Source organism: Tachyglossus aculeatus, chromosome 3 (genome assembly GCF_015852505.1).
Source record: "Tachyglossus aculeatus isolate mTacAcu1 chromosome 3, mTacAcu1.pri, whole genome shotgun sequence".
Lineage (NCBI taxonomy): Eukaryota > Metazoa > Chordata > Mammalia > Monotremata > Tachyglossidae > Tachyglossus > Tachyglossus aculeatus.
The window spans coordinates 1109303-1136079 of record NC_052068.1 but is presented as its reverse complement, the minus strand read 5'-3'; the positions used below and the strand labels follow the sequence as shown (position 1 = coordinate 1136079).

The following is a 26777-nucleotide window of genomic DNA, read 5'->3' as shown; positions in this document are numbered from 1 at the left end:
TTGGGGGATACAAGGTAATCAGGTTGTCCCATGGGGGGGCTCACAGAGAATCAATCAATCAACCGTATTTATTGATCGATCAATCAATCAATCGTATTTATTGAGCGCTTACTATGTGCAGAGCACTGTACTAAGCGCTTGGGAAGTCCAAGTCGGCAACACACAGAGACGGTCCCTACCCAACAGTGGGCTCACAGTCTAAAAGGGGGAGACAGAGAACAGAACCAAACATACCAACAAAATAAAATAAATAGGATAGATATGTACAAGTAAAATAAATAGAGTAATAAATCTGTACAACCATATATACATCTATACAGGTGCTGTGGGGAAGGGAAGGAGGTAAGATGGGGGGATGGAGAGGGGGATGAGGAGGAGAGGAAGGAAGGGGCTTACTTGAGCGCTTACTGTGTGTTTGTGTCCCCCCCGCCGGCGCTTAGAACAGTGCTCTGCACATAGTAAGCGCTTAAAAATGCCGTGATTATGATTATTCCCACCGTTACCTTGGCAGCTGGCTTCCCTGCGCAGGCTGTGCAGGATCTCCTGGTCTTCCTTGGTCTGGTAGTGAAACTCTTCGAGGTAGGCGGCTCGGTTGCTGGCGTTCTGGGCGAGCATGAGCTGGATGTCGCCGCACAGAGTCAGGTACTGAGACAGGAACAGCAGGGCGTCCGCCAGGATGTTCGTGCACAGGCAGCAGTAAGTATCTGGGGGCGAAGAGAATCCATTCATCCATCGATCGATCAATCAATCGTATTTATTGAGCGCTGACTGTGTGCAGAGCACCGGACTAAGCCCTCGGGAAGTCCAAGTTGGCCACATCTAGAGACGGTCCCTACCCAACAGCGGGCTTGCGGTCTAAAACGGGGAGACGGAGAACAAAACCAAACATACTAACAAAATAAAATGAATAGAATCGATAGGTACAAGTAAAATAGAGTAATAAATCTGTACAAACATATATACATATATACAGGGGCTGTGGGGAAGGGAAGGAGGTAAGATGGGGGGATGGAGACGGGGACGAGGGGGAGAGGAAGGACGGGGCTCAAGCAATCAATCGTATTTATTGAGCGCTGACTGTGTGCAGAGCACTGGACTAAGCGCTTGGGAAGTACAAGTTGGCGACATATAGAGACGGTCCTTACCCAACAGCAGGCTCACAGTCTAAAAGGGGGAGACGGAAAACAAAACCGAACATACTAACAAAATAAAATAAATGGAATAGATAGGTACAAGTAAAATAAATAAAGTAATAAATACGTACAAACATATATACATCTATACAGGGGCTGTGGGGAAGGGAAGGAGGTAAGATGGGGGGATGGAGAGGAAGGAAGGGGCTCAATCAATCAATCAATCAATCGTATTTATTGAGCGCTGACTGTGTGCAGAGCGCTGGACTAAGCGCTTGGGAAGTCCAAGTTGGCAACATTTAGGGACGGTCCCTACCCAACAGTGGGCTCACAGTCTAAAAGGGGGAGACGGAGAACAAAACCAAACATACTAACAAACTAAAATAAATGGAATATTATTCAATCAATCAATCAATCAATCAATCGTATTTATTGAGCGCTTACTATGTGCAGAGCACTGTACTAAGCGCTTGGGAAGTATTCCCTTCCCTTCCCCACAGCACCTGTACATATATATATATTTGTACATATTACTCTATTTATTTATTTATTTTATTTATTTATTTTACCTGTACATATCTATTCTATTTGTTTTATATTGTTAGTATGTTTGGTTTTGTCGTCCGTCTCCCCCTTTTAGACTGTGAGCCCACTGTTGGGTAGGGACCGTCTCTAGATGTTGCCAACTTGGACTTCCCAAGCGCTTAGTACAGTGCTCTGCACATAGTAAGCGCTCAATAAATACGATTGATTGAATAGATGTGTACAAGTAAAATAAATAGAGTAATAAATCCGTACAAACATATATACATATATACAGGTGCTGTGGGGAAGGGAAGGAGGTAAGATGGGGGGATGGAGAGGGGGACGAGGGGGAGAGGAAGGAAGGGGCTCAATCAATCAATCAATCGATCGTATTTATTGAGCGCTGACTGTGCAGAGCACTGGACTAAGCGCTTGGGAAGTCCAAGTTGGCGACATATAGAGACGGTCCTTACCCAACAGTGGGCTCAGAGTCTAAAAGGGGGAGACGGAGAACAAAACCGAAAATACTAACAAAATAAAATAAATGGAATAGATAGGTACAAGTAAAATAAATAGAGTAATAAATCTGTACGAACATATATACATATATACAGGTGCTGTGGGGAAGGGAAGGAGGTAAGATGGGGGGGATGGAGAGGGGGACGAGGGGGAGAGGAAGGAAGGGGCTCAGTCTGGGAAGGCCTCCTGGAGGAGGTGAGCTCTCAGTAGGGCCTTGGGAAGTGAAGTAGGGAAGTTGGGAAGTAGGGAAGGGACGGGACGGACACAGGGAGAGACACCGACACGTCAGGACACATCGAGAACCAGCGGGGCCTAGGGGAAAGGACACGGGCCTGGGAAGAGGGGCGTCTGTACTTCCCAAGCGCTTAGTCCAGTGCTCTGTGCACGGTGAGCGCTCAATAAATACGACTGAATGAATACACCGATGCCTAGAACAGTGTTTCACACATAGTAAATGCTTAATAAACACCACAAAATAAGCAGCAGCGTGGCTTAATGGAGAGAGCCCGGGTCTGGGAACCAGAAGGAACTGGGTTCTAGTCCTGACTCGGCCACATGTCTGCTATGGGACCTCATCTGTAAAGTGGGGATTAATATTAATAATAATAATAATTTTGGTACTTGTTAAGTGCTTACTATGTGCAAGGCACCGTTCTAAGCGCTGGGGAGGGTACAGGTGATCAGGTTGTCCCATGTGGGGCTCACAATCTTAATCCCCATTTTACAGATGAGGGAACCGAGGCCCAGAGAAGTGACTTGCCCGCAGTCACACAGCTGACAAGCGGCCGACCTGGGATTTGAACCCATGACCTCTGATTCCTCTGATTTCCATGGAGCCACGCTGCTTCTCCAACTATATGTTGCCAACTTGTACTTCCCAAGCGCTTAGTCCAGTGCTCTGCACACGGTAAGAGCTCAATAAATACGATTGAATGAATGAATACACCGATGCTTAGAACAGTGTTTCTCACATAGTAAGTACTTAATAAACACCACAAAATAAGCAGCAGTGTGGCTTAGTGGAGAGAGCCCGGGTCTGGGAATCAGAAGGAACTGGGCTCTAGTCCTGACTCAGCCACAGGTCTGCTACGGGACCTCGGGCAAGTCACTTCACTTCTCTGGGCCTCGGTGACCTCATCTGTACAGTGGGGATTAATAATAATAATAGTAATTTTGGTATTTGTTAAGCGCTTACTATAATAATAATAATAATAATTTTGGTATTTGTTAAGCGCTTACTATGTGCAAAGCACTGTTCAAAGCGCTTGGGAGGGTCCAAGGTGATCAGGTTGTCCCATGTGGGGCTCACAATCTTAATCCCCATTTTACAGATGAGGGAACCGAGGCCCAGAGAAGTGACTTGCCCGAGGTCACACAGCTGTCAAGCGGCCAAGCCAGGATTTGAACCCATGACCTCTGATTCCCCAAGCCCAAGCTCTTTCCGGAGAGAGCTCGGGTCTGGGAATCAGAAGGAACTGGGCTCTAGTCCTGACTCGGCCACATGTCTGCTACGGGACCTCGGGCAAGTCACTTCACTTCTCTGGGCCTCAGTGACCTCATCTGTACAGTGGGGATTAATAATAATAATAGTAATTTTGGTATTTGTTAAGTGCTTACTATAATAATAATAATAATTTTGGTATTTGTTAAGCGCTTACTATGTGCAAAGCACTGTTCAAAGCGCTTGGGAGGCTACAAGGTGATCAGGTTGTCCCATGTGGGGCTCACAATCTTAATCCCCATTTTACAGATGAGGGAACCGAGGCCCAGAGAAGTGACTTGCCCGAGGTCACACAGCTGTCAAGCGGCCAAGCCGGGATTTGAACCCATGACCTCTGATTCCCCAAGCCCATGCTCTTTCCGGAGAGAGCTCGGGTCTGGGAATCAGAAGGAACTGGGCTCTAGTCCTGACTCGGCCACAGGTCTGCTACGGGACCTCGGGCAAGTCACTTCACTTCTCTGGGCCTCGGTGACCTCATCTGTACAGTGGGGATTAATAATAATAATAGTAATTTTGGTATTTGTTAAGCGCTTACTATAATAATAATAATAATAATTTTGGTATTTGTTAAGCGCTTACTATGTGCAAAGCACTGTTCAAAGCGCTTGGGAGGTTCCAAGGTGATCAGGTTGTCCCATGTGGGGCTCACAATCTTAATCCCCATTTTACAGATGAGGGAACCGAGGGCCCAGAGAAGTGACTTGCCCGAGGTCACACAGCTGACAAGCAGCCGAGCCAGAATTTGAACCCGTGACCTCAGATTCCCAAAGCCCGGGCTCTTTCCACCGAGCCACGCTGCTTTGAGGGCGTCCACCCCATGTGGGACAGGGACTGTGTCCCACCTTTTCTACCTCAGCGCTTAGAACAGTGCTTGGCACGAAGTCAACGCTTTTATAAGCACCGTAATTTTTATGATTATATAAATAAATGGGGGTCTCCTGATAATAAGAAGAATAATGATGGCATTTGTTAAGCGCTTACTATGTGCAAAGCACTGTTCTAAGCGCTGGGTGGGGGATACAAGGTGATCAAGTTGTCCCCCGTGGGGCTCACAGTCTTAATCCCCATTTTTCCAGATGAGGCTCAGAGAAGTGAAGCGACTTGCCCAAGGTCACACAGGCAGACTTGTGGCGGCGCTGGGATTCGAACCCATGACCTCCGACTCCAAAGCCCGGGCTCTTTCCACTGAGCCACGCTGCTTCCTGATGTGAGGGCCACGCTGTGTGTGTGTCAGTGTGTTGGCGCGCGCACGTGCCTCACAACTCGCCACAACTCACCATCATCATCATCAATCATATTTATAATAATAATTATAATAATAATAATAATGGCATTTATTAAGCGCTTACTATGTGCAAAGCACTGTTCTAAGCGCTGGGGAGGTTACAAGGTAATCAGTTCATCCCACAGGGGGCTCACAGTCTTCATCCCCATTTTACAGATGAGGTAACTGAGGCCCAGAGAAGTGAAGCGACTTGCCCAAAGTCACACAGCTGACAAATGGCAGAGCCGGAGTTTGAACCCATGACCTCTGACTCCAAAGCCCGTGCTCTTTACACTTAGCCATGCTGCTTCTCTGCATGGCTATTTATTGGGCGCTTACTATGTGCAGAGCACTGTACTAAGCGCTTGGGAAGTACAAATTGGCAACATCTAGAGACGGTCCCTACCCAACAGTGGGCTCACGGTCTAAAAGGGGGAGACAGAGAACAAAACCAAACATACTAACAAAATAAAATAAATAGGATATGTACAAACATATATCCAGGTGCTGTGGGGAAGGGAAGGAGGTAAGATGGGGGGGATGGAGAGGGGGACGAGGGGGAGAGGAAGGAAGGGGCTCAGTCTGGGAAGGCCTCCTGGAGGAGGTGAGCTCTCACCGTGACTCTGTAGGGCCAATTTGATGTATCGCAGGGCCCGGCCGTACTTCTGCAGGCTCATGGCGGCATCCGACAGGACGTAATAGGCCTTCGACGACTTCAGGATCAGCTGGAGCTTCATCTTATGCTGCCAAGAACCCGGGATCATTCCCGACTGGCTGGAATGCTTGCCCACCTCCAGGGAGCCCACTGGAATCCGAGAAGGAGAGGCGGATCCCGTTGGAGAGCGGGGGGAATCAATCAATCAATCAATCAATCGCATTTATCGAGCGCTTACTGTGGGCAGAGCACTGCACTAAGCGCCTGGGAAGTCCAAGAATCATTTCGAGCCGACTGGCGAAACGGTTCCAACTTCCCGGCCACACAAAATTCGCGACTCGAGGGCCATTACGGCTTAATAATAATGGCATTTGTTAAGCGCTTACTATGTGCAGAGCGCTGCTCTAAGCGCTGGGGGGGATACGAGGTGATCAAGTTGCCCCACGTGGGGCTCACAGTCTTCACCCCCATTTTACAGATGAGGGAACTGGGGCTCCGAGAAGCTAAGTGACTTGCCCAAGGTCACACGGCGGACATGTGGCGGAGTCGGGATTCGAACCCATGACCCCTGACTCCAAAACCCGGGCTCTTTCCACTGAGCCACGCTGCTTAAGGGAACCCTCGGCGCGGGACCGGAAGCTCCCTGCAGGCATCGGCCGCCTCTCCGAGCGCTCGGCACCCACGGCCGAATGGTCTCGTGCATTCAATGGTATTTACTGAGCGCTTACTGGGTGCAGAGCACTGTACTAAGCGCTTGGGAAGTCCAAGTTGGCAACATAGAGAGACGGTCCCTACCCAACAGCGGGCTCACAGTCGAGAAGGGGGAGACGGACGACAAAACAAAACATGTGGACGGGGGTCAAGTCATCAGAATAAATAGAAGTAAAGCTAGATCATTCATTCATTCAATGGTATTTATTGAGCGCTTACTGTGTGCAGAGCACTGGACTAAGCGCTTGGGAAGTCCAAATTGGCAACATAGAGAGACGGTCCCTACCCAACAGCAGGCTCGCAGTCGAGAAGGGGGAGACGGATGACAAAACAAAACGTGGACGGGTGTCATCAGAATAAATAGAAGTAATGCTAGATAATTCATTCATTCAATTGTATTTATTGAGCGCTTACTGTGTGCAGAGCACTGTACTAAGAGCTTGGGAAGCACGAGTTGGCAACATCTAGAGACGGTCCCTAACCAACAGTGGGCTCACAGTTGAGAAGGGGGAGAAGGACAACAAAACAAAACATGTGGATAGGTGGTAAGTCACCAGAATGAATAGAAGTAAAGCTAGATAACAATAATAATCACAACAGCATTTATTAAGCGCTTACTATATGCAAAGTTTATTACTCTATTTTATTTCTACATATTTACTCCAATTATTTTATTTTGTTAATATGTTTTGTTGTCTGTCTCTCCCTTCTAGCCTGTGAGCCCCCTGTTGGGTAGGGACTGTCTCTCTATGTTGCCGACTTGGACTTCCCAAGCGCTTAGTACAGTGCTCTGCACACAGTAAGCACTGAATAAATACAATTGAATGAATGAATGAATGATCTAGCTTTACATCTATTTATTCTGATGACTTGACACCCGTCCACATTTGTTTTGTCGTCCATCTCCCCCTTCTCGACTGTGAGCCCACTGTTGGGTAGGGACCGTCTCTCTTGTGTTGCCAACGTGGACTTCCCAAGCGCTTAGTCCAGTGCTCCGCACACAGTAAGCGCTCAATAAATACGACTGAATGAAAGAATGAATGAATGATCTAGCTTTACTTCTATTTATTCTGATGACTTGACACCCGTCCACATGTTTTGTTTTGTCGTCCGTCTCCCCCTTCTCGACTGTGAGCCCGCTGTTGGGTAGGGACCGTCTCTCTATGTTGCCGACTTGGACTTCCCAAGCGCTTAGTCCAGTGCTCCGCACACAGTAAGTGCTCAATAAATACAACTGAATGAATGAATGAATGATCTAGCTTTACTTCCATTTATTCTGATGACTTGACACCCATCCACATGTTTTGTTTTGTCGTCCGTCTCCCCCTTCTAGACTTTGAGCCCCCTGTTGGGTAGGGACCGTCTCTCTATGTTGCCGACTTGGACTTCCCAAGCGCTTAGTACAGTGCTCTGCACACAGTAAGCACTGAATAAATACAATTGAATGAATGAATGAATGATCTAGCTTTACATCTATTTATTCTGATGACTTGACACCCGTCCACATTTGTTTTGTCGTCCATCTCCCCCTTCTCGACTGTGAGCCCGCTGTTGGGTAGGGACCATCTCTCTATGTTGCCGACTTGGACTTCCCAAGCGCTTAGTCCAGTGCTCCGCACACAGTAAGTGCTCAATAAATACAACTGAATGAATGAATGAATGATCTAGCTTTACTTCCATTTATTCTGATGACTTGACACCCGTCCACATGTTTTGTTTTGTCGTCCGTCTCCCCCTTCTAGACTTTGAGCCCCCTGTCGGGTAGGGACCGTCTCTCTATGTTGCCGACTTGGACTTCCCAAGCGCTTAGTCCAGTGCTCCGCACACAGTAAGTGCTCAATAAATACAACTGAATGAATGAATGAATGATCTAGCTTTACTTCCATTTATTCTGATGACTTGACACCCGTCCACATGTTTTGTTTTGTCGTCCGTCTCCCCCTTCTAGACTTTGAGCCCACTGTCGGGTAGGGACCGTCTCTCTATGTTGCCGACTTGGACTTCCCAAGCGCTTAGTACAGTGCTCTGCACACAGTAAGCACTGAATAAATACAATTGAATGAATGAATGAATGATCTAGCTTTACATCTATTTATTCTGATGACTTGACACCCGTCCACATTTGTTTTGTCGTCCATCTCCCCCTTCTCGACTGTGAGCCCACTGTTGGGTAGGGACCGTCTCTCTTGTGTTGCCAACGTGGACTTCCCAAGCGTTTAGTCCAGTGCTCCGCACACAGTAAGCGCTCAATAAATACGATTGAATGAATGAATGAATGATCTAGCTTTACTTCTATTTATTCTGATGACTTGACTCCCGTCCACATGTTTTGTTTTGTCGTCCGTCTCCCCCTTCTCCACTGTGAGCCCGCTGTTGGGTAGGGACCGTCTCTCTATGTTGCCAACTTGGACTTCCCAAGCGCTTAGTCCAGTGCTCTGCACACTGTAAGCGCTCAGTAAGTACGATTGAATGAATGAATCGACTTGGACTTCCCAAGCGCTTAGTCCAGTGCTCCGCACACAGTAAGCGCTCAATAAATACGATTGAATGAATGAATGATCTAGCTTTACATCTATTAATTCTGATGACTTGACACCCGTCCACATGTTTTGTTCTGTCGACCGTCTCCCCCTTCTCGACTGTGAGCCCGCTGTTGGGTAGGGACCGTCTCTATACGTTGCCGACTTGTACTTCCCAAGCGCTTAGTCCAGTGCTCTGCACACAGTAAGCGCTCAATAAATACCACTGAATGAATGAATGAATGAAAAAGTGCTGGACATCAGAACACAGCCCGGGGCACCCGTCTCTCTCTCCCACCCCCGTGTTGCCGACTTGGACTTCCCAAGCGCTCCGCTGGGGTCAGTCAATCAATCAGTCGTATTTATTGAGCGCTTCCTGGGTGCAGAGCACTGTGCTAAGCGCTTGGGAAGTCCAAGTTGGCGACATATAGAGGCGGTCCCTACCCGACAGCGGGCTCACAGTCTGATGAGAACCCCGGGCCGGGCCCGGCCGAGTCACACCTTTCGACCCCGTTCTGGCCCGAGCCTGGGCGCTCAATAAGTACGATTGAATGACTGGGCCGCCCGGCTAAATACTAATAATATTCATTCATTGCCAATACGTTGCCAACTTGTACTTCCCAAGCGCTTAGTCCAGCGCTCCGCCCACGGTAAGCGCTCAGTAAATACGACTGAATGAACGAATGACTGAAAGTGAGGTCCCCCGGCTGGACGCCCCCAGTTCCATCAATCAATCAATTGTATTTATTGAGCGCTCACTGTGTGCAGAGCACTGTACTAAGCGCTTGGGAAGTCCAAGTTGGCAACATACAGAGACGGTCCCTACCCAACAGCGGGCTCACAGTCTAGAAGGGGGAGACGGACGACGAAACCAAACACATTAACAAATTAACCTATTAACCAATTTTTGGTTAATATTAACATATTGACAAAATTGAGAAGCAGCGTGGCTCAGTGGGAAAGAGCCCGGGCTTTGGAGTCAGAGGTCATGGGTTCAAATCCCGGCTCCACCACTCGTCAGCTGTGGGACTTTTAGACTGTGAGCCCACTGTTGGGTAGGGACTGCCTCTCTATGTTGCCAATTTGTACTTCCCAAGCGCTTAGTACAGTGCTCTGCACATAGTAAGCGCTCAATAAATACGATTGATTGATTGATTGACTGTCTCTATATGTTGCCAATTTGTACTTCCCAAGCGCTTAGTACAGTGCTCTGCACATAGTAAGCGCTCAATAAATACGATTGATTGATTGATTGACTGCCTCTATATGTTGCCAATTTGTACTTCCCGAGCGCTTAGTACAGTGCTCTGCACATAGTAAGCGCTCAATAAATACGACTGATTGATTGATTGATTGACTTTGGGCAAGTCACTTCACTTCTCCGGGCCCCAGTTCCCTCATCTGGAAGATGGGGATGAAGACTGGGAGCCCCCCCGCGGGACAACCTCATCACCGTGCATCCTCCCAGCGCTTAGAACGGTGCTTTGCACCTAGTAAGCGCTTAATAAATGCCACCATTATTATTATTATTATTATTTATTGACCACTTACTATGTGCAGGGCACGGGACCCCGCTTTCGGGCCCAACGGGGGTCCTCACGGGCCGGGGGTCTAACGGGGGGGAAACGGGGCCCGGCCGCGACGAGGGAAAACTTACTTTTGTCCAAAAACAAGGCCATCTGTTTGTCCAGGGTCGGCGGGCCACCGCCGGCGGACTCGTCCTCGTACTTTAAGGGGATTGGGGTGTTGGGGTCCGCGGCCGGGAGGTCGCCCTCCCTCTTGACGCTGCCGTCCACCGACTTCAAACCCTGCCGGGAGAGGAAAGCGCCCGGGCTCTGGAGTCGGAGGTCGCGGGTTCAAATCCCGGCTCCCCCGCTTGTCGGCTGGGTGACTTTGGGTGAGGCATTTCTATCACTCTGTTTATTTATTTATTTATTTATTCATTCATTCATTCATTTATTTTACTTGTACATCATCATCATCATCAATCCCATTTATTGAGCGCTTACTATGTGCAGAGCACTGTACTGAGCGCTTGGGAAGTCCAAGTTGGCAACATATAGAGACGGTCCCTACCCAACAGTGGGCTCACAATCTTGTACGTATAATAATAATAATAATGATGGCATTTGTATATATGGCATTACCTGCATATATGTATATATGGTTGTACATGTTTATTACTCTATTTATTTACTTATTTATTTATTTTACTTGTACATTTCTATCCTATTTATTTTATCAGTCAATCAATCAATCAATCAATCGTATTTATTGAGCGCTTACTATGTGCAGAGCACTGTACTAAGCGCTTGGGAAGTACAAATTGGCATCACATAGAGACAGTCCCTACCCAACAGTGGGCTCACAGTCTAAAAGGGGGAGACAGAGAACAGAACCAAACATACCAACAAAATAAAATAAGTAGGATAGAAATGTACAGGTAAAATAAATAAATAAATAAATAAATAGAGTAATAAATATGTACAACCATATATACATATATCCAGGTGCTGTGGGGAAGGGAAGGAGGTAAGACGGGGGGATGGAGAGGGGGACGAGGGGGAGAGGAAAGAAGGGGCTCAGTCTATGGGAATAACTTATTTTAAAATATTTTATTTTGTTGGCATGTTTGGTCTGTTCTCTGTCTCCCCCTTTTAGACTGTGAGCCCACTGTTGGGTAGGGACTGTCTCTATGTGTTGCCAATTTGTACTTCCCAAGCGCTTAGTACAGTGCTCTGCACATAGTAAGCGCTCAATAAATACGATTGATTGATTGATTGATTGATTTGTATATTACTCTATTTATTTTACTTGTACCTATCTGTTCTATTTATTTTATTTTGTTAGTATGCTTGGTTTTGTTGTCCGTCTCCCCCTTCTAGACCGTGAGCCCGCTGTTGGGTAGGGACTGTCTCTATGTGTTGCCAGCTTGTACTTCCCAGGCGCTTAGTACAATGCTCTGCACACAGTAAGCGCTCAATAAATACGATTGATTGATTAAGCGCTTACTATGTGCAGAGCACCGTTCTAAGCGCTGGGGGGGGATACGATGTGATCGAATTGTCTCACGGGGGGCTCACAGTCTTAATCCCCGTTTTTACAGATGAGGGAACTGAGGCTCAGAGAAGTTAAGTGACTTGCCCACGGTCACACAGCAGACTTGTGGCGGAGCTGGGATTCGAACCCATGACCTCTGACTCCAAAGCCCGGGCTCTTTCCGCTGAGCCACGCTGCTTCTCATATCTATTCTACTTATTTTATTTTGTTAATATGTTTGGTGGTCTCCCCCTTCTAGACTGTGAGCCCGCTGTTGGGTAGGGACCGTCTCTATATGTTGCCAGTTTGTACTTCCCAAGCGCTCAGTCCAGTGCTCTGCACACGGTAAGCGCTCAATAAATACGATTGATTGATTGATTTCACTTCTCCGGGCCTCAGTTCCCTCATCTGGAAAAATGGGGATGAAGACTGTGGGACAACCTGATGGCCTTGTATCTCCCCCAGTGCTCGGCACATAAAAGCCCCCCGTGGAACAACCTGATGACCTTGTGCCTCCCCCAGCGCTTAGAACAGTGCTCAGCACATAGTAAGCGCTTAATAAATGCCATCATCATTATTATTACGTCTGTTTACTTATCCTGATGTCTGTCTTCCCCGCACCCTCTAAACCGCAATACCAACTATTCTGGACTGTGAGCCCGTTGTTGGGTAGGGACCGTCTCTATATGTCGCCGACTTGTACATCCCAAGCGCTTAGTACAGTGTTCTGCACAAAGTAAGCGCTCAATAAATACGACAATGAATGAATGTCCACTTTTTGTTTTGTTGCCTGTCTCCCCCTTCTAGACTGTGAGCCCGTCGTTGGGTAGGGACCGTCTCTATATGTCGCCGACTGGTACATCCCAAGCGCTCAGTACAGTGCTCTACACACAGTAAGCGCTCAATAAATACGACAATGAATGAATGTCCACATGTTTTGTTTTGTTGCCTGTCTCCCCCTTCTAGACTGTGAGCCTGTTGTTGGGTACGGATCGTCTCTATATGTCGCCGACTTGTACTTCCCAAGCGTTTAGTACAGTGCTCTGCACACAGTAAGCGCTCAATAAATATGGTTGAATGAATGAACGTCCACATGTCTTGTTTTGTTGCCTGTCTCCCCCTTCTAGACTGTGAGCCCGCTGTTGGGGAGGGACCGGCTCTATATCAATCAATCAATCAACTGTATTTATTGAGCGCTTACTGTGTGCAGAGCACTGTACTAAGCGCTTGGGAAGTACAAGTCGTCAACAGATAGAGACAGTCCCTCCCCAACAGTGGGCTCTATATGTCGCCGACTTGTCCTTCCCAAGCGTTTAGTACAGTGCTCTGCACACGGTAAGCGCTCAATAAATACGATTGAATGAATGAATGTCCACATGTTTTGTTTTGTTGCCTGTCTCCCCCTTCTAGACTGTGAGCCTGTTGTTGGGTAGGGACTGTCTCTATATGTCACCGATTTGTACTTCCCAAGCGCTTAGTACAGTGCTCTGCACACAGTAAGCGCTCAATAAATACGGTGGAATGTATGAACGTCCACACGTTTTGTTTTGTTGTCTGTCTCCCCCTTCTAGACTGTGAGCCCACTCTTGGGTAGGAACCGTGTCTATATGTTGCCAACTTGTACTTCCCAAGCGCTTAGTACACCGCTCTGCACACGGTAAGTGCTCAATCAATACGACTGAATGAATGAATCAATCAATCACATTTACTGGGCGCTTACTGTGTGCAGAGCGCCGGACTAAGCGCTTGGGATGTCCAAGTTGGCAACATATTGGCAGTGAATGAATATTATTATTATTATTTAGCTGGGAGGCCCATTCATTCAATCCTATTTATTGAGCGCCCAGGCTCGGGCCAGAACAGGGTCGGGAGACACTGCCGCTCGAAAGGTGTGACTCGGCCGGGCCCGTCTCTATATGTCGCCGACCTAGACTTCCCAAGCGTTTAGTACAGTGCTCTGCACACGGTAAGCGCTCAATAAATACGATTGATTGATTGATTGACCCCAGCGGGGATGGGGGGGGATTAGAACTCGGCTCCCAGAGGGGAATCCACCGGGAAGAGGCCCGGTGGGGAGTGGGAATCCGGCTTCCGACGGGGAGGAAGGGGCCGGGGCGGGGGCGCACGTACCTCCAGGACGTAGCCGAGCACCAGGCGGCAACGCTCTTCCGTGTCGTGGCAAACTGGAAACGCACAACTGGGCTGCGCAACGACAGAATTCCCGGCGCCGTCAGGGATCCGGCCGCGACGAGGATGACGACGATGGCATCTGTTAAGCGCTTACTATGTGCACAGCACTGTTCTTCTAGACTGTGAGCCCGCTGTCGGGTAGGGACCGTCTCTAGATGTTGCCAACTTGGACTTCCCAAGCGCTTAGTCCAGTGCTGCGCACACAGTAAGCGCTCAATTAATACGATTGAATGAATGAATGAATAAATGAACTTACTTTCTAGACTGTGAACCCGCTGTTGGGTAGGGACCACCTCTCTATGTTGCCAACTTGGCCTTCCCAAGCGCTTAGTACAGTGCTCTGCACACGGTAAGCGCTCAATAAATACGACTGAATGAATGAACAAACTTATTTTCTAGACCGCGAGCCCGCTGTTGGGTAGGGACCGTCTACGTTGCCAACTTGGACTTCCCAAGGGCTTAGTCGAGTGCTCCGCACACGGTAAGCGCTCAATAAATACGATTGAATGAATGAATGAATACAATTGACTGACTGACGCCAATTCAGGGCATCGAGGAACCCCAGAGCCCACTGTTGGGTAGGGACCGTCTCTTTATGTTGCCAACTTGGACTTCCCAAGCGCTTAGTCCAGTGCTGCGCACACAGTAAGCGCTCAATAAATACGACTGAATGAATGAATGAATAAATGAACTTACTTTCTAGACTGTGAACCCGCTGTTGGGTAGGGACCGCCTCTCTATGTTGCCAACTTGGACTTCCCAAGCGCTTAGTCCAGCGCTCTGCACACGGTAAGCGCTCAATTAATAAGATTGAGTGAATGAATGAATAAATGAACTTACTTTCTAGACTGTGAGCCCGCTGTTGGGTAGGGACGGTCTCTCTATGTTCCCAACTTGTACTTCCCAAGCGCTTAGTCCAGTGCTCCGCACATGGTAAGTGCTCAATAAATACGATTGAATGAATGAATGAACTTACTTTCAAGACTGTGAGCCCACTGTTGGGTAGGGACCGCTGTCTATGTTGCCAACTGGGCCTTCCCAAGCGCTTAGTCCAGTGCTCCGCACATGGTAAGTGCTCAATAAATACGACTGAATGAATGAATAAACTTCCTTTCCAGACCGCGAGCCCGCTGTTGGGTAGGGACTGCCGTCTATGTTGCCAAATTGGCCTTCCCAAGCGCTTAGTCCAGTGCTCTGCACACGGTAAGCGCTCAATAAATACGATTGAATGAATGAATGAATGAATACAATTGACTGACTGACGCCAATTCAGGCCGTCGAGGAACCCCAGAGCCCGCTGTGGGGTAGGGACCGCCTCTCTATTCTGCCAACTTGGACTTCCCAAGCGCTTAGTCCAGCGCTCCGCACACGGTAAGCGCTCAATAAATACGATTGATTGATTGATTGATTGATTGAAAGGACCGACTGGGATTTCCAGGCGGGCGCTCGCTCTCTGAGGCGGCGTCTCTTTGATAGGCCGCGGGCCCGGCGGGAGCGAGCGTACCCTGATCTGGTGGATGGACTTGTACTTCTCGGGGACGGACAGCTCCCCGACGGACTCGATGACGGCCACCGCTTTGCTGTCGTCCGGCCGGTCGGCGCCCGCGCGGCCGTTCTCGTCGCTGTCCGGCGGCTCTTCCTCCTCCTCCTCCTCGTCCTCCTCCTCCTCCTCGCTGTAGCTCTCGTCCGAGTTCTCGTTGAAGGGAGAGGTCTCCTCCTTTTTGGGCTCGTCCAGCTGGAAGAGCTCGGACAGCATGAAGTTCGCCGAGGCGATGATCTGGGGGGGACAGGAAGAAGGAGGAAGGAAGGGGAGAGGCGCGGTTCTCAAAGGGCAGCGTCCGGACGCGACTGTGAGCCCGCTGTTGGGTAGGGACCGTCTCTAGATGTTGCCGACTTGGACTCCCCAAGCGCTTAGTACGGTGCTCTGCACACAGTAAGGGCTCAATAAATACGATTGAGTGAATGAATGAATGAATGTTGGGTAGGGACCGTCCCGTCTCTATAGGTTGCCGACTTGGACTTCCCAAGCGCTTAGTATGGTGCTCCGCACACAGTAAGGGCTCAATAAATACGAGATTGAGTGAATGAATGAATGAATGTTGGGTAGGGACCGTCCCGTCTCTATAGGTTGCCGACTTGGACTTTCCAAGCACTTAGTACGGTGCTCTGCACACAGTAAGCACTCAATAAATACGATTGAGAGAATGAATGAATGAATGCTGGGTAGGGACCGTCTCTCTATGTTGCCGACTTGGACTTCCCAAGCGCTTAGTACGGTGCTCTGCACACAGTAAGGGCTCAATAAATACGATTGAGTGAATGAATGAATGAATGAATGAATGTTGGGTAGGGACCGTCTCTCTATGTTGCCAACTTGGACTTCCCAAGCGCTAAGTACGGTGCTCTGCACACAGTAAGGGCTCAATAAATACGATTGAGTGAATGAATGAATGAATGTTGGGTAGGGACCGTCTCTCTATGTTGTCGACTTGGACTTCCCAAGCGCTTAGTACAGTGCTTTGCACACAGTAAGCGATCAATAAATACGACTGAATGAATGAATGAATGTTGGGTAGGGACCATCTCTCTATGTTGCCGACTTGGACTTCCCAAGCGCTTAGTCCGGTGCTCTGCACACAGTAAGGGCTCAATAAATACGATCGAGTGAATGAATGAATGTTGGGTAGGGACCGTCTCTCTATGTTGCCGACTTGGACTTCCCAAGCGCTTAGTCCGGTGCTCTGCGCACAGTAAGCGCTCAATACATACGATTGAGTGAATGAATGAATGAATGTCGGGTAGGGACCGTCTCTCTATGTTGCCGACTTGAACTTCCCAAGCGCTTAGTCCGGTGCTCTGCACACAGTAAGCGCTCAATAAATACGATTGAGTGAATGAATGAATGAATGTCGGGTAGGGACCGTCTCTATATGTTGCCGACTTGGACTTCCCAAGCGCTTAGTACGGTGCTCTGCACACAGTAAGCGCTCAATAAATACGATTGATTGAATGAATGAATGAATGAATGAGTGAATGAACAAGACCCTTCTCGACTGTGAGCCCGCTGTTGGGTAGGGACCGGCTCTATGTGTTGCCAACTTCTACTTCCCAAGCGCTTAGTCCAGTGCTCTGCACACAAGCGCTCAATAAATACGATTGAATGAATGAATGAATGAATGAATGAACAACACCCTTCTAGACTGTGAGCCCGCTGTTGGGTAACGACCATCTCTAGATGTTGCCGACTTGGACTTCCCAAGCGCTTAGTACGGTGCTCTGCACACAGTGAGCGCTCAATAAATACGATTGAATGAATGGATGAATGAATAGGATTCCGCCCCCCCCCCCCCCCCCCCCCCCCCCCGGAATGTCCCTCGCACACATTCACGCGCGCGCGCGATTTCGCCCATCGAAACAGATGAGGTCCCTCGGCCGAAGGCGACCCCTGACCCTAGCCTTCCCCAGTGGACCCGTGAGGCGGGAATGGCGGGAAAGTGGATTCTAATTCATTCAATCGTATTTATTGGGCGCTTCCTGGGGGCAGAGCACTGGACTAAGCGCTTGGGAAGTCCAAGTTGACAACATCTAGAGACGGTCCCTACCCAACGGCGGGCTCACAGTCGAGTAGGGGGAGACAGACAACGGGACAAAACATATTAACAAAATAAAACAAATACAATAAATATGTACAGATAAAATAAATAGAGTAATAAATTTGTCCAAACATCTATACAGGTGCTGTGGGGAGGGGAAGGAGGTAGGGCGGGGGGGGATGGGGAGGAGGAGAGGAAAAAGGGGGCTCAGTGTGGGAAGGCCTCCTGGAGGAGGTGAGCGCTCAGTAGGGCTTTGAAGGGATGATGAAGATTCTAATGTGTATATCTATTTGTACGTATTTATTATTCTATTTATTTATTTATTTAATTTGTACATATTTATCCTATTTATTTTATTCTGTGAATATGCTCTGCTTTGTTGCCTGTCTCCCCCTTCTACTCATTCAATCGTATTTATTGAGCGCTTACTGCGTGCACAGCAGTGGACTAAGCGCTTGACTTAGACTGTGAGCCCGCTGTTGGGTAGGGACCGTCTCTATGTGGTGCCGACTTGGACTTCCCAAGCGCTTAGTACAGTGCTCTGCGCAAAGCAAGCGCTCAATAGACATGACTGAATGAATGAATGTTTGTACGTATTTATTACTCTATTTTATTCGTATATATTCATTCTATTTATTTTATTTAGTTAATATGCTTCGTTTTGTTGCCTGTCTCCCCCTTCTATTCATTCAATCAATCAATCGTATTTATTGAGCGCTTACTGTGTGCACAGCACTGGACTAAGCGCTTGACTTAGACTGTGGCCCGCTGGTGGGTAGGGACTGTCTCTATATGTTGCCGACTTGGACTTCCCAAGCGCTTAGTACAGTGCTCTGCGCAAAGCAAGCGCTCAATAGACATGACTGAATGAATGAATGTTTGTACGTATTTATTACTCTATTTTATTCGTATATATTCATTCTATTTATTTTATTTAGTTAATATGCTTCGTTTTGTTGCCTGTCTCCCCCTTCTATTCATTCAATCAATCAATCGTATTTATTGAGCGCTTACTGTGTGCACAGCACTGGACTAAGCGCTTGACTTAGACTGTGGCCCGCTGGTGGGTAGGGACTGTCTCTATATGTTGCCGACTTGGACTTCCCAAGCGCTTAGTACAGTGCTCTGCGCAAAGCAAGCGCTCAATAGACATGACTGAATGAATGAATGTTTGTACGTATTTATTACTCTATTTTATTCGTATATATTCATTCTATTTATTTTATTTAGTTAATATGCTTCGTTTTGTTGCCTGTCTCCCCCTTCTATTCATTCAATCAATCAATCAATAGCATTTATTGAGCGCTTACTGTGTGCAGAGCAGTGGACTAAGCGCTTGACTTAGACTGTGGGCCGCTGTTGGGTAGGGACCGTCTCTATGTGTTGCCAATTTGTACTTCCCAAGCACTTAGTACAGTGCTCTGCACAAGGCAAGCACTCAATAAATATGATTGAATGAATTAATATGTTTGTACGTATTTATTATTCTATTTATTTTATTCGTACATATTTATTCTATTTATTTTATTTTGTCAGTATGTTTTGTTTTGTTGTCTGTCTCCCCCCTCTAGAGTGTGAGCCCACTATTGGGTAGGGACTGTCTCTCTATGCTGCCAACTTGTCCTTCACAAGCGCTTAGTACAGTGCTCTGCACACAGTAAGCGCTCAATAAATACGATTAAATGAATGAATGTATTTGCATGTATTTATTACTCTATTATTTATTTTATTCGTACATTTTTATTCTTTTTATTTTATTTTGTTAATATATTCTGTTTTGTTGTCTGTCTCCCCCCTCTAGAGTGTGAGCCCGCTGTTGGGTAGGGACCGTCTCTACATGTTGCCGACTTGTACTCCCCAAGAGCTTAGTCCAGTGCTCTGCACACAGTAAGCGCTCAATACATACGATTGAATGAATGAATATGTTTTTACACATTTATTACTCTATTTTATTCGTACATATTTATTCTTTTTATTTTATTCAGTTAATATGCTTTGTTTTGTTGTCTGTCTCCCCCTTCTAGACTGTGAGCCCGCTGTTGGGTACGGACCGTCTCCATATGTTGCCAACTTGTACTTCCCAGGCGCTTAGTACAGCGCTCTGCACACAGTAAGCGCTCAATAAATACGACTGAATGAATGAACGAATATGTTTGTATGCATTTATTACTCTATTTATTTCACTTGTACATATTTATTCTATTTTATTTTGTTAATATGTTTTGTTTTGTTGTCTGTCTCCCCCTTCTAGACTGTGAGCCCACTGTTGGGTAGGGACTGTCTCTCTATGCTGCCAACTTGTCCTTCCCAAGCGCTTAGTCCAGTGCTCTGCGCACAGCAGGCGCTCAATAAATATGATTCAATGAATGAATGAATGAATGAACAAGACCCTTCTAGACTGTGAGCCTACTGTTGGGTAGGGACCATCTCTCTATGTTGCCAACTTGTACTTCCCAAGCGCTTAGGACAGTGCTCTGCACACAGTAAGCGCTCAATAAATATTACTGAATGAATGAATGAATGAACTTACTTTCTAGACTGTGAGCCCGCTGTTGGGTAGGGACCGTCTCTATATGTTGCCAACTTGTACTTCCCAAGCGCTTAGTACTGTGCTCTGCACACAGTAAGCGCTCAATAAATACGATTGAAAGAATGAATGTTGCCAACTTGGACTTCCCAAGCGCTTCGTCCAGTGCTCTGCACACAGTAAGCGCTCAATAAATACGACTGAATGAATGAATGTTGCCAACTTGGACTTCCCAAGCGCTTAGCCCAGTGCTCTGCACACAGTAAGCGCTCAATACATACGACTGAATGAATGATGTCGAGTTTACTTGCGGATGCCTGCCCTTGTCCAGCAGCTTGACACAATTAAGGAGCAGCGTTCTGATGGTTCCGTAGTGTTTCTTATTTTGGTTTTTCTTCATCATCATGTTGCAGGCAACCCTAAGGGAAAGAGAGTGAATGATATGTTGCCAACTTGGACTTCCCAAGCGCTTAGTACAGTGCTCTGCACACAGTCAGCGCTCAATAACTACAACTGAATGATTTTTTTTTTAAAAAAAAAAAACCACTTTGCTCCCCCCCTTGAAGGTCATCCCTCTAGACTGTGACCCCACTGTTGGGTAGGGACCGTCTCTATATGTTGCCAACTTGGACTTCCCAAGCGCTTAGTACAGTGCTCTGCACACAGTGAGGGCTCAATAAATACAACTGAATGATTTTTTTTTTTTAAAAACCCACCACTTTGCTCCCTCCTTGAAGGTCATCCCTCTAGACCGTGAGCCGTGTGGGGTAGGGACCGTCTCCATATGTTGCCAACTTGGACTTCCCAAGCGCTTAGTACAGTGCTCTGCACACAGTAAGCGCTCAATAAATACGATCAAATGAATGAATCCCTCCCCCGGCAAGAGAGGCAGTGTGGCTCAGTGGAAAGAGCCTGGGCTTTGGAGTCAGGGGTCATGGGTTCGAATCCTGCCTCTGCCAATTTTATTTGTACATATTTATCCTATTTATTTTATTTTGTTAGTATGTTTTGTTTTGTCGTCTGTCTCCCCCTTCTAGCCTGTGAGCCCGCTGTTGGGTAGGGACCGTCTCTATAGGTTACCAACCTGTACTTCCCAAGCGCTTAGTCCAGTGCTCTGCACACAGTAAGCGCTCAATAAATACGATTGAATGAATGAATGGATAGATACGATTGAATGAATGAATGAGGCCCAGAGGAAGCAAGTGACTTGCCCGAGAACATGCGGTCGGGAAGTGGGGCGTTCCCAAACCACGAGCCCGTTTTCCGACGCCTTCTCCCCTCAGCATTCATTCAATCGCATTTATTGAGCGCTTACTGTGTGCAGAGCACTGTACTAAGCGCTTGGGAAGTCCGAGTCGGCAACATCTAGAGCCGGTCCCTACCCAACAGCGGGCTCACAGTCTAGAAGGGGGAGACAGAGAACCAAAACATGTGGACAGGTGTTGAGTCATCAGAATAAACAGAAATAAAGCTAGATGGGCATCATTAAGAAAATAAATAGAATTGAGCCCCTTCCTTCCTCTCCCCCTCGCCCCCCTCTCCATCCCCCCCATCTTACCTCCTTCCCTTCCCCACAGCACCTGTATATATGTATAGATGTTTGTACACATTTATTACTCTATTTATTTATTTTACTTGTCCATATCTATTCTATTTATTTTATTTTGTTAGTATGTTTGGTTTTGTTCTCTGTCTCCCCCTTTTAGACTGTGAGCCCACTGTTGGGTGGGGACTGTCTCTGTATGTTGCCAATTTGTACTTCCCAAGCGCTTAGTATGGTGCTCTGCACATAGTAAGCGCTCAATAAATACGATTGATTGATTGATTGAAATAGAATAGTAGAATAGAGTAATAAATCTGTCCAAACATCTACACAGGGGCTGTGGGGAGGGGAAGGAGGTAGGGCGAGGGGGATGGGGAGGAGGAGAGGAAAAAGGGGGCTCAGGCTGGGAAGGCTTGTCCCCCTCCGCCTTACCTCCTTCCCTTCCCCACAGCACCTGTGTATATGTATATATGTTTGTACGGATTTATTACTCCTCTATTTATTTATTTTATTTGTACATATTTATTCTATTTATTTTATTTTGTGAATATGTTTGGTTTTGTTGTCCATCTCCCCCTTCTAGACTGTGAGGCCACTGTTGGGTAGGGACCGTCTCTAGATGTTGCCAACTTGGACTTCCCAAGCGCTTAGTCCAGTGCTCTGCAAACAGTAAGCGCTCAATAAATACGATTGAATGAATGAATGAATTAATTAATTAATGAAAGAAAGGCCTCCTGGAGGAGGTGAGCTCTCAGTAGGGCAATACAAAAGAGCAGAAACGCTCCCTTCCCCAGTGGACCCTGCCATGGCACCTGCTAAGCTTTGGTCTTCTTTCATTCATTCAATCGTACTTATTCATTCATTCATTCATTCAATCGTATTTACTGAGCGCTTACTGGGTGCAGAGCACTGTACTAAGCGCTTGGGAAGGACGAGCTGGCAACTTGTAGAGACGGTCCCTACCCAACAACGGGCTCACAGTCTAGAAGGGGGAGACGGACGACAAAACAAAACATGTGGACGGGTGTCAGGTCATCAGAATAAACAGAAATGAAGCTAGATGGACATCATTAAGAAAATAAACAGAATAGAAAATATGTCCAAGTAAAATAAATAGAGTAATAAGTCTGTCCAAACATATATACTGAAGCAGCGTGGCTCAGTGGAAAGAGCCCGGGCTTTGGAGTCAGAGGTCATGGGTTCAAATCCCGGCTCCGCCACTTATCAGCTGTGTGACTTTGGGCAAGTCACTTCACTTCTCTGGGCCTCAGTTCCCTCATCTGTCAAATGGGGATGAAGACTGTGAGCCCTCCGTGGGACCTCATCACCTTGCTAACCTCCCCAGCGCTTAGAACAGTGCTTGGCACATAGTAAGCGCTTAATAAATGCTATCACTATTATATAGAGGGGCTGTGGGGAGGGGAAGGAGGAGGAGAGGAAAAAGGGGGCTCAGTGTGGGAAGGCCTCCTGGAGGAGGTGAGCTCTCAGTAGGGCAATACAAAATAGCAGAAACGTAGAGTAATAAATACAAACATGTACTTCCCAAGCGCTTAGTCCAGTGCTCTGCACACAGTAAGCACTCAATAAATACGACTGAATGAATGAGTGAATATGCACCTGCATAATAATAATAATGGCATTTATTAAGCGCTTACTATGTGCAAAGCACTGTTCTAAGCGCTGGGGAAGGTACAAGGTGATCAGGTTGTCCCACGGGGGGGCTCACAGTCTTTAATCCCCATTTTACAGATGAGGTAACTGAGGCACAGAGAAGTTAAGTGACTTGCCTAAAGTCACCCAGCTGACACTTGGCGGAGCTGGGATTTGAACCCATAACCTCTGACTCCAAAGCCCGGGCTCTTTCCACCGAGCCACGCTGCTTCTCAGTATATATGTTTGTACGCATTGCTCTATTTATTTTACTTGTACATATCTATTCTATTTATTTTATTTTGTGAATATGTTTGGTTTTGTTCTCTGTCTCCCCCTTCTAGACTGTGAGCCCACTGTTGGGTAGAGACTGTCTCTATATGTTACCAACTTGTACTTCCCAAGCGCTTAGTACAGTGCTCTGCACACAGTAAGTGCTCAATAAATACGACTGAATGAATGAATGAATATGTACCTGTATATATGTATATATGTTTGTACACATTACTCTATTTATTTTATTTGTACATATTTATTCTATTTATTTTGTGAATATGTTTGGTTTTGTTCTGTCTCCCCCTTCTAGACTGTAAGCCCGCTGTTGGGTAGGGACTGTCTCTATATGTTACCAACTTGTACTTCCCAAGCGCTTAGTACAGTGCTCTGCACACAGTAAGTGCTCAATAAATATGACTGAATGAATGAATATGTACCTGTATATATGTTTGTACACATTACTCTATTTATTTTATTTGTACATATTTATTCTATTTATTTTGTGAATATGTTTGGTTTTGTTCTCTGTCTCCCCCTTCTAGACTGTGAGCCCGCTGTTGGGTAGAGACCGTCTCTATATGTTACCAACTTGTACTTCCCAAGCGCTTAGTACAGTGCTCTGCACACAGTAAGTGCTCAATAAATATGACTGAATGAATGAATATGTACCTGTATATATGTTTGTACGCATAACTCTATTTTATCTGTACATATTTATTCTATTTATTTTATTTGGCGAATATGCTTGGTTTTGTTCTCCGTCTCCCCCTTCTAGACTGTAAGCCCGCTGTTGGGTAGGGACCGTCTCTATATGTTACCAACTTGTATTTCCCAAGCGCTTAGTACAGTGCTCTGCAAACAGTAAGTGCTCAATAAATACGACTGAATGAATGAATGACTATGTACCTGTATATATGTTTGTACGCATTACTCTATTTTATTTGTACGTATTTATTCTATGTATTTTATTTTGCGAATACGCTTGGTTTTGTTCTCCGTCTCCCCCTTCTAGACTGTGAGCCCGCTGCTGGGTCTCGATGGCCCCGACTGGGACGTCCCCGGCGCTTAGTCCAGCGCCCTGCACACGGTGAGCGCTCAATAAATAGGACCGAAGGAATGAACTGACTTGTACAAGAGAATGGCCACGGGCATGGTGAACGGGTTCTGGTATTTGTCCTCCGTCTCCTCGCACAGGGTGGTGAGGTCGTACAGCTTGACGATGTCGCTGCCGCTGGCTGAAAGGACAAAGACCCCCCGCCCCGGGGGGTCCCCGGGGGCCGGTCAGCCGGCCGGTCCCCCACCCTCCCGCCCGCCCCGCGGGGATGGAGGAGACGCCCCCGCCGACCTTTGAACAGCCAGTACGTGTGCCCTTCCTTGGTGCAGTTGGACTTGAGGAAGGACAGGATGTTCTGGGCGATGTCTTTGACCACCTTGGTGGAGAAGTTGGAGTGCTCCAAGTTGGGGATCTCTTCCGTCTTGATCATCTCGTATTTCTGCCGGGGGAGCCGCCCGTCATTCATTCAGTCGTACTTACTGAGCGCCTACTGCGCGCGGGGCGCGGCCCCGGCCCCCCCCCCCCCCCCCCCCAACGCCCACGCGGGTGACCGAGGCTATAACGACCATCATCAATCAATCAATCATCAATCGCATTTAATGAGCGCTTACTGTGTGCAGAGCACTGTACTAAGCGCTTGGGAAGTCCAAGTTGGCAACATCTAGAGACAGTCCCTACCCAGCAGCGGGCTCACAGTCTAGAAGGGTCTTTTGTTCATTCGCATTTATTACTCTGTTTCGTAGGGACTGTATATGTTGCCAACTTGTACTTCCCAAGCGCTCAGTCCAGTGCTCTGCACACAGTAAGCGCTCAATAAATACGACTGATTGATTGATTGATTGAGCGCTGACTGTGTGCAGAGCACTGGACTAAGCGCTTGGGAAGTTCCAGTGGGCAACATACAGAGACGGTCAATCAATCGATTGTATTTATTGAGCGCTTACTGTGTGCAGAGCACTGGACTGAGCACTTGGGAAGTACAAGTTGGCAACATATAGAGACAATCAATCAATCAATCAATCACATTTATTGAGCGCTTACTGTGTGCAGAGCACTGGACTAAGCGCTTGGGAAGTCCAAGTTGGCAACATATAGAGACGGTCCCTACCCAACAGTGGGATCACAGTCTAGAAGACTTCATATAATTATAATAATGGCATTTCTTAAGCGCTTACTATGTGCAAAGCACTGTACTAAGCGCTGGGGAGCTTACAAGGGGATCAGGTCGTCCCACGGGGGCTCACAGTCTTCATCCCCATTTTCCAGATGAGGGACCTGAGGCCCAGAGAAGTGAAGTGACTTGCCCAAAGTCACACAGCTGACAAGTGGCAGAGCCGGGATTCCAACCCATGACCCCTGACTCCAAAGCCCGGGCTCTTTCCCACGGAGCCACGCTGCTCAGATAATCATAATAATAATAATAATAATAATAGTGAAGCATATGACCTTCACATAATCATAATTATAATAATAGTGAAGCATATGACCTTCACATAATCATAATTATAATAATAGTGAAGCAGCGTGGCTCAGTGGAAAGAGCCCGAGCTTTGGAGTCAGAGGTCAGGGGCAAGTCTTTGGGCAAGACTTTGGGCAAGTCACTTCACTTCTCTGGGCCTCAGTGGCCTCATCTGGAAAGTGGGGATGAAGACTGTGAGCTCCACGTGGGACAACCTGATCACCTTGTCACCTCCCCAGCGCTTAGAACAGTGCTTGGCACATAGTAAGCGCTTAACAAATGCCATCATCATCCTCATCCTCCTCATCACCAAGGTCGGACAAAGGAAAAGACAACACCGTCTCTGTCTCCCCCGTCTAGACCGCGAGCCCGCTGTTGGGTAGGGACCGTCTCTATATGTCGCCCACTTGGACTTTCCAAGCGCTTAGTACAGTGCTCCGCACACCGTAAGTGCTCAATAAATATGATTGATTGATTGATTGTGAGCCCACTGTTGGGTAGGGACCGTCTCTCTATGTCGCCCACTTGGACTTCCCAAGCGCTTAGTACAGTGCTCTGCACACTGTAAGTGCTCAATAAATATGACTGATTGATTGATTGTGAGCCCACTGTTGGGTAG

General features: G+C 47.3%; 1 protein-coding gene across 1 annotated transcript in view; it reads right to left on the bottom strand.

Moving 5' to 3' along the window:
• EDRF1 (erythroid differentiation regulatory factor 1) overlaps positions 1 to 26777 on the bottom strand; it is a 104053-nt gene that overhangs the window by 28085 nt on the left and 49191 nt on the right. Inside the window, exons 9-16 of the mRNA XM_038743665.1 lie at positions 24991 to 25138; positions 24772 to 24880; positions 20484 to 20595; positions 15561 to 15833; positions 13997 to 14068; positions 10485 to 10635; positions 5559 to 5747; positions 504 to 704 (exon numbers count right to left, since the gene is read on the bottom strand). Of these exons, the coding sequence (XP_038599593.1) occupies positions 504 to 704; positions 5559 to 5747; positions 10485 to 10635; positions 13997 to 14068; positions 15561 to 15833; positions 20484 to 20595; positions 24772 to 24880; positions 24991 to 25138 (1255 nt within the window). The remainder of the gene's footprint in view (positions 1 to 503; positions 705 to 5558; positions 5748 to 10484; positions 10636 to 13996; positions 14069 to 15560; positions 15834 to 20483; positions 20596 to 24771; positions 24881 to 24990; positions 25139 to 26777) is intronic.